Source organism: Centroberyx gerrardi, chromosome 5 (assembly GCF_048128805.1).
Source record: "Centroberyx gerrardi isolate f3 chromosome 5, fCenGer3.hap1.cur.20231027, whole genome shotgun sequence".
Classification (NCBI taxonomy): Eukaryota; Metazoa; Chordata; class Actinopteri; order Beryciformes; family Berycidae; genus Centroberyx; species Centroberyx gerrardi.
Genome location: NC_136001.1, coordinates 22,061,941 through 22,069,919, shown reverse-complemented (window position 1 = coordinate 22,069,919; position 7,979 = coordinate 22,061,941). Strand labels below are relative to the sequence as shown.

At 42.1% G+C, this 7,979-nt stretch overlaps 1 protein-coding gene across 1 annotated transcript; it reads right to left on the bottom strand.

Moving 5' to 3' along the window:
• Positions 1–216: 216 nt before the first annotated feature.
• cyp27b1 (cytochrome P450, family 27, subfamily B, polypeptide 1) lies at positions 217–7,214 on the bottom strand. The gene is made up of 9 exons (XM_071910551.2): positions 6,987–7,214; positions 6,037–6,227; positions 5,177–5,367; positions 3,382–3,582; positions 2,516–2,679; positions 1,961–2,127; positions 1,787–1,868; positions 1,320–1,517; positions 217–330 (listed from the first exon to the last, which is right to left on the bottom strand). Exons 1-9 carry the CDS (start codon positions 7,212–7,214, stop codon positions 217–219), a joined length of 1,536 nt encoding a protein of 511 aa, XP_071766652.1.
• Positions 7,215–7,979: the final 765 nt, after the last annotated feature.

Genomic DNA, 7,979 nt, shown 5'->3' with positions numbered 1-7,979 from the left:
TCCATTTGTTCTTGTCCCCATGTCAGCCTCGACAAACTAGGTTGCAGGTGTGGAGGGCTTTGGTGTTTGTTGTGTGGGAGGTTGAAGGTCTGCTCTGACACGATCCGCTGCATGCGACAGGCGCACAGTTCCTGTGATAACCCCAACTTCCAGTGCTCTCTGCTTCTGAGAGATTCTCGTTCACGCTCACATAACTGAGCAGCTCAGGAGAGTAGGTCATCGTTCAATAAACTGGAGGCTAATGACATTTTCAGGAACTAGAAGCGTTCGGGTCATGGGCTTCACTGCACCCCCTTCTGGGTCCGGCTTCACGTCAAACTCGAGTAGAATCTGATGAGACCAGGAAAAGAGTATAGATTTACATCAGGGTGATTAAAATAAAGAGTCAATTCCCATTTTGTTGTAATAAATGTTTGTTAGTGACTCCCTGGATTATGTAATCAAATTAGATAATTAGAAATTAGATAGGCACAAATAAGATTTCTTTCTGATGAGCCCTGACTGCATTTACATGCACACAATAATCTAAATATTACTTGTGTTTTGATTACGAAAATAATTCAATTAATATGTGTACATGCGTAGCAGTAGAATGTTCTGTCAACACGATTAAAACGATTAAACGATTCATGTGCCTCCATCACTACACTGCATAAAACTATTTCTTAGCTGTTTACTTACTTTTTATATGCAAATGGCTGCCTATAACTAATAGAAAACAGTTCTAATTTTCAAAAGTTAATTATGTAGTTACTGTCGAATATAAGCAATGAATCTATCTTCATCATGCACTGTAACTGTAATGTAAATGTAACTGGATTTACATCCTTTTTTCTAACAAGCCTGTTTGCAACAGAGTTTTTTTTTCTACCTAGGTACTTGCTACCTGTGCTTAGGCTCTTTATCCACTCAAACCTTTCCCAACCTCCTGTAGTGTTGTTTTGATTGGTGCCAAAAAGCACAAACCTGTCAATTGTACGCTCCTAAAATCTCTTGATACAATGATGCATTAAAGTGTGAAAGAGGGTTAACTGATATTGCAGTATCCCTTTTCTTTATCAGTATGAGTAGCCACGACTAACACCTGCAAACACACTGATATGGTACCCATCACTGCCACAATTGTAATACTATTGCATTTGGCAAATGGATAGGCCTAGACTAAAAACACTCTTGGGTCCTAGTATTCTAAAAGCTAATCAATAATCAACAACAAATGAATAACCCTGGTCAGGATTATATTTTCTGACTAATCGGCCCAACACTGTCCATATGTAACCCCTTAAAACAGGAAAGGAGGTCAAGCCTAGTCAACTCACCCTGGCAAGTGCAAGGTAGAGCTCCAGCTCAGCGATGCGGCGGCCTATGCAGCTGCGTTTGCCCACCCCGAAGGGCACAGAGGCATACGGGTGATGACCCTGGTCCCTGCTGAGCCAGCGCTGGGGCTGGAATTCATCTGGATTTGGAAACACTGCTGGATCCCGTGACGTCGCAAAGTGGCACAGAGTAATCAGAGTCTGGATGGAAAGATTTTACTGTCAGCTATCTGTTGTATTGAAAAGGTGAATCATTAACAGTTGTATACCCATTCAGCACAATAAGGATGTCTTTTTTTGAGAGAGTGGGAAGTCAACCCACCTCAGTATTTTATTTTAAAAAGAGAATTCAGTGTGGGCATGAGCCAGGTTTGAATCCATAAATGGATGATTTCTCAAGAAAGTGCACTAGTTCACTCAGCCACGAGGGGCATCTTGAATGAATTTTAGATGAAGTAAGATATACTCACATTTTTAGGGATGAGGTAGCCTCCAACCTGGATGTCTTTCTCTGTAATGACCCGAGCATTGGCTGGAATAACAGGATACAATCTGCAAAACCAAAGCTCAATAATGTAAGTTCCACTAGCATCTCTCAGCGAATACTGAAATAAAAAAAATAACTGCAACCTATTGAATTATACCTGAGCACTTCCTTGACTGTGGCCTTCATGAGAGGCATGCGGGCCACATCTGCTGCCTCAGGTATGCTACGACCCTCCAGCACAGTCAACACCTCGTCCCGAAGCGAGGCCTGCACCTCAGGGTGACGGGACAGCTCGTACAACGACCAGGACATTGTGCTGGAGATCTGAAAACACACAGAGCACAGAACAGGGTAAGGGGTGAGTGGGACTGAGAGAAGATTCAAACAAAGTCACTGTACCAGCAGATGGAGGGAAGACTGAGCTTCAGCTTATTCTGACTGGGGAAAGTCAGCCTTAATATAAAGTGAAGAGATCCCTGTATAAAACAACGGATGCATCTTTATTAGGACTGTATCAGGTACATTAAACATCTGTTAAAGGGACGTTTTGCATATGGTGCCCGTGCAAGAGTATGGATCCACTATAAACCAGGATACACATTCACATACAGGACTCTGAACGCTTGTGGTTGCTCTATAGACAACTATCTAGGGCAAGACCGCAAATGGACGAAAACTGAGATGAATAAGCGGAAGGAGGGGTCATTCTTACCGTGTCGACCCCCGCCAGAAGAAGCTCTGTGACATTGCTGTAGACTGTCTTCATGGGCAGGCCCGTCCGCGACAAGAAGTAGGTGAGATATCGGCCCTCCACCTTCTCTCCACGGGCCAGCTTCTCCGCTTCTTCCCTCAGACGTTGGTCGATGTGGCCTTTAGCTATAGAGGGACAGAGGGCAGGGGTCCATATTACTGATTAGGAACATTTTAACACATCAGTAGCCATCAGTCAAAGGGTTATCCTAATAACCAAATAACCCTAAGGATCTGATGAGGTGCAGGTTTGCATCATAATTGCAAACTGCAAGTTTTACGTTCCGTATTTTAGACCGACTGATTGATTTCATACTGATTATATCACAGACTTGCTAAATCCTTATTACACTTTTGAGTCCTCTTAGGTTCTCTAAAGCTGGGAACACATTACACGAGTATTAGGCGGATTATAGCCATGATTTGGCCATCACGGCTGATTTTCAAGATCAGACTAAGTCCACAGATGATCTTGTAGTGTGTGAGGGTTTAGGACTGTAATCTCTTGCCTTCCGATCCAGTTGGGACCAGCATTATTATTTAAAACATGTTTGGTTTTAACGACTTGAACCTGGACAAGTCTTAATGGACTCCTGTAGTGTGATCGGGTCAGCAACTCAAATCTGGAAAGCATTTTGTGGTCTGTGCTTGAAAAGTGTGGTATACCTACAATTATCAGTAAGTATTTGTCTGTAACAAGGCATAGATTTTGCTACCATTCCCTCTTTTGACACCAAAATCAAGTCATGCAAAACAGAAATAAATACTATATTTAGAAAAAAAACAACTGAATTATTATGAATATAACTATGACACTGTGCAACTCACCAAAGTCAAACATGTAGTCCCAGCACTGACAGAAGGTGTTCCAGGGCTTGGGGAACAGCTGGTGTAACCACCTTGGCATCGCCATAGTAAGAAGCGTCATTACAAACATGGTGTTGATTGACTGGATGAAACGCTCCGTCTCTGCAGGAACAATAGGATCCAGGCAGCCAATTCTGGATTCAAACAACACTGAGGAAATACCTGTCAAGAAAAGGTAAAGGGTAAAGTGAGAAGGTTAGAGAGAGAGAAAGACATAAACATGGGTTGACAGTGAAGATGGGATGCACAAGGAGGTAAAACCACATCTAAGTCTTTTTAAAAAATAACATTTTATTTATCAAGTCTACATTTGGTCCATCGCACGAATATTGGATGCACTGTCAACTACATAACTTAGCTTCTTTACTGATACCATGTAACACGATTTCTGAGTAATGAAGTTGTTAAAGCATTTGAAAATTTAAACAGTTGTCTCTCGCTGCCACTTGGGGCTGCCAAGTTGCCTAGTGCAGCTTTAAGGCCGCAGTTTTTATGTCAACCTACTTTCTCTGATATTTGATGCACAAACTTGTGGTGATATTTGATGCCCCATTTTTCCTGCTTGAATTGTATAGATATGGTCTGTCTGGTGTTTCTTACCTTGCTGATAATGTTAAGTTATTTTTCATATGAGTTGTACAGTTGTGCAGATTGAAAGTCTCTAGTGGTGACTGGCTCAGTTCTGTACAATGGTTAAGTCCCTAACCTAATCCATGTTCTTCCTATTACCTACCTCAACAATTTTTACTCAATTTCTGTACTAATATTAGTTTTGCTTAGTTGCCCTGCAATTGCAAAGCACGACATTTCAAAATTATTGGCACAATAGGACTAAATGTATCCAAGTTTATGGAATTCAGTCAAGTTTGATTAATAATCAAAGCTAAGGCTCAGTTCTTGGACCAATTCCATTTCCCATTCGACAATATGATAACTGGAGCCATGGTAGCATAAATGTTCGAGACCTGGGCATGTGACTGTAAGGTCGCTGGTTTGACTCTGCGGACTGGCTGAGAAAATCTGGGCAAGGAAAATGAATGAGTAATGCTTTCTCATCCCTCAACAGTTACAGTGGCGCTGCCCTTGAGGCAGCTAACCTCCAGTGGAGCTGCTCAGTGGCAGCAGCAGAGGAGCGGGATGAATGAAGGTTAAAGAACTGCATTTACATCCTTATGCAGACAATACCATTATCTATTCTGGTGCAACCTCCATCCATTACAGAGCCACAAGTGATCTGTATCATGGTTTTAGTTCTATTCAACAATTACTAGTTGATCTGAACTGGTATGAAGCCTAAATGAGGAAAAAAATAAGGTATTAAGATAATAAGATATGTTTTACCTGAATCTCCTGTAAAATTTATGTCAATGATCTGCGTAATTGTATTCTGAAAGGAGCCCAGATTGAGAAAGTCTTTGATTACAAATAGCTGGGCATCTAGATCATTAATAAACTGTCCTGTAAAAAACATATTGAAAAGTTAAAAAAAGAGGTAAACTACGCTTTTTGTATGTTAATACAATTTTTTTGATACAAATTGATTTGGTCTTTATGCCACCATTAATTTCTCAGTACTAAATTTATTAGGGCATTATCAATGATATATGCTGGCTTGAACAGATGTGTAAAATGTCAGTGGTTGCAGATAATATCGGTGCGTGAATGTGGCTGGCCCAAATAACCAGTGTTGACATGGTGTGGTACGCCCTGCAGGGATGCATGATGTTGCTGCTCATCAGACAATGTGAAACCTTACCCTCCAGGCCGAAGCGATAGAACTCGCTGGCGATGTCGGTGACGAGGCCTTGGGGATGTCTGCGAAGGCGAAGTTTGGCAATGAGGTCACTGACCACACTGTTCAGGGTTTTATCATAAGCTTCAACTGCCTTCGGCCGCAACATGTGCTTCCCCAGGAGACTCCTCACTGCCTGCCATTCATCCCCCTCACTGGGCACACACACACACACACACACACACACAGAAAAAGTTAGCACATATTTACATACATTTGTGCGTACACTGAAATATTGAAAAAGCCTTGTCCACTATACCTCATTCACATTTAAAAGTACAGCAAAGAACTTGACACCAGACATGTTATACAGTAAGAGACTAAATAATTTAAAGTCTTGTAAGTCTGGCTTCTCATTATCACCCTTTGTGAAATTTTAGACAGGAGTTCAGGTAAGTACCTTACAGTTCTGGTTTTCATATGCCTGACTTTGAGGGAGTTGTCTGGGCGTATGTCTTTATTTAACTGAATGAGGCGAGGTGGACAGAGGTCTGACCATTATCTGACTGACTCATGTGAGTCACCATCTTTAGTTCAAATAGTAGCTAATGTTTTTGTTGTAAGTTATTTCATCAGTAAGGTCACGCTTGAAATTCATATTATGATAAAGTAGAAAGTAGAATTGATGAGGATCAAGGAGCTGAATTACAAATCATGTTATTTTCCGCTCAGTTTGAAACTGTTCTGTGATTTGGGGCTTCTGATGTTAGTTTAGTGTGAGATGAGAGGAGAAGACAGAAGAGTGGAAATGCCTGGAGAGAGGAAAAGTAGAGCTAAGTGCAAAATAAAAGAGGGTGCGGAGGTGACAGCAGAACAACACTCACGATGTTAGGAGTCCATAGTGATGTCCTCTGAGTTTCCTGTAGTCTTTCCAGGAGGAAAGGTCGGAGCGCATGGGGTGCTGGCCCTCCTGCCTCAGTACCTGCTCTATGAGCGCTGGCTCAGCCACATGCACCGTCAGGATGGGACCAAAACTGGCCTTCCACATCGGCCCGTACCGCTGCACGCCTTCCAGCTGGGACAGGAGGAACAAGTTTGTCTTGGTGAAACACTGTAGGCTACAGGATGATTGGCATAATCTTTGGATGCATACTCTTTATTTTGTAGACCGATACATAAATGATGCTGCCCTCAGTTTTTCTAATCTACTAATGATTAGATGGTGACTAATGAATGACTTGCCGGACATAGTTTGGTGTATTGGCAATTCTTGCCAAACAGTAATGTTAAATATGCCTTCCCCCTCCCATGACCTCATATTCTATACTTGACTGATAACTTGATAGCTGAAGGCCAAATTGGTTTACAAGATGTTTAACAGATCTACAGAAACCTAGAAATACTGGAAATTCTTACAAAAATACACATCAATTTATTGACAGAAGACCTCAGGATGATCACTTCTCAAAGGAGTCTCTCCAAAACTTAGCCATTTGGCATTAATCAAAAAATAATAAAACTGGAAATAATTATTCTGTTTCTTCTTTTTAATTACTTTTTATTTCATCTGTTTGTTTATTTGTTTGTTAGCAGAAATGATGGTTTCAGATCAGTATAGTTTTCCTCAACCCTCAGTTTTCTTTTTTAGTTTACTGATGTTTTAACTTACATCAGTTTGATACTACTTACAATGATGCATACTATGAAAAGATTTGACATAAAGATTTAAGTCAGGCTAAAACTGTGGCTAAACTGAATCTGCAGTACGGGAGCTCTCCTTGCACTTCACCCCTGCTGCTAATCTTGGAAACTATCTGCAAAACTTTTTTTCTACCTGTAACTCATGGAGTCGTGACAGCCCCCGTCTGGCAAACAGGTCCCAGGCGAAACTGGAGACCGACGGGCCGGGCATCTCGTCCAGCGTCCTCACTGCCTGCTGCTTGGTCCCCTCCGGACCAGCTGATGCGCCCTCAGCCCACCTCTCCATCCACTTCAGCAGGGGAGAGGCGCTCCGGCCGGACACTTTAAGAGCTTGTTGCAGCATCCTCCTCACATAGATCATGGGTCGGTGGCCGGATGCAGGTCTCTTGGAGGTCGGTGCTCATTTTTTCCCCTCGGCTGGAGGCTCTATTTATAACGCACGACTTGCTAATCGGACCCACAGAGGTAAAGCTGTAAATTTTCTTATTCTAGGCCAATCACGGGTGTATTACAGCCGAAAGCCCCGCCCCGCGTGGATGGGACGGCGAAGGCGTCAACAGTGAGGAAGGTGTGTCCAATCAGAGGGCCGAGGACAGACCATCCCAGAAACAGCACACGTGGAGACCGAGCTAAATAATACATGAATTCTTTGTTACTGTTTCCGGGCTTATCTCTTTTCCTGTAAAGCACTTTGCTCTCTGACAGTCAGTAGCAGACTGACACATTTACGCCAGAATGAGCATGAACTTGTGGATATGATGTCTTGTGTGCTTGAGCTGAGATAAAATACAGCTCACCTTCAAGGCCAATGTTAATGTGGATTCTGTTTATCTAAATAGGGAAAACTTGTCAATAGCCCATCATCATATGGTTTTCACAATTAGTATGGAGCAGGTCCTTTGCACAGCGAGTTGGCTGGAGTTTAGTTTCACCTTCAAATGATTATCCTATTTTAGAAAGAAACCCCCCAAAACAAAACAGAAAAACTACAGGGGGGTAATAGTATTACCATAGGACATAAAAATACCACAAATTATGATGAAGTCATAATTTAGTCACTAATGAGCACCATAGACACACCATAAGTTCCTATGGGAATATCAGAATGACCTTGCATTAGTTGCAG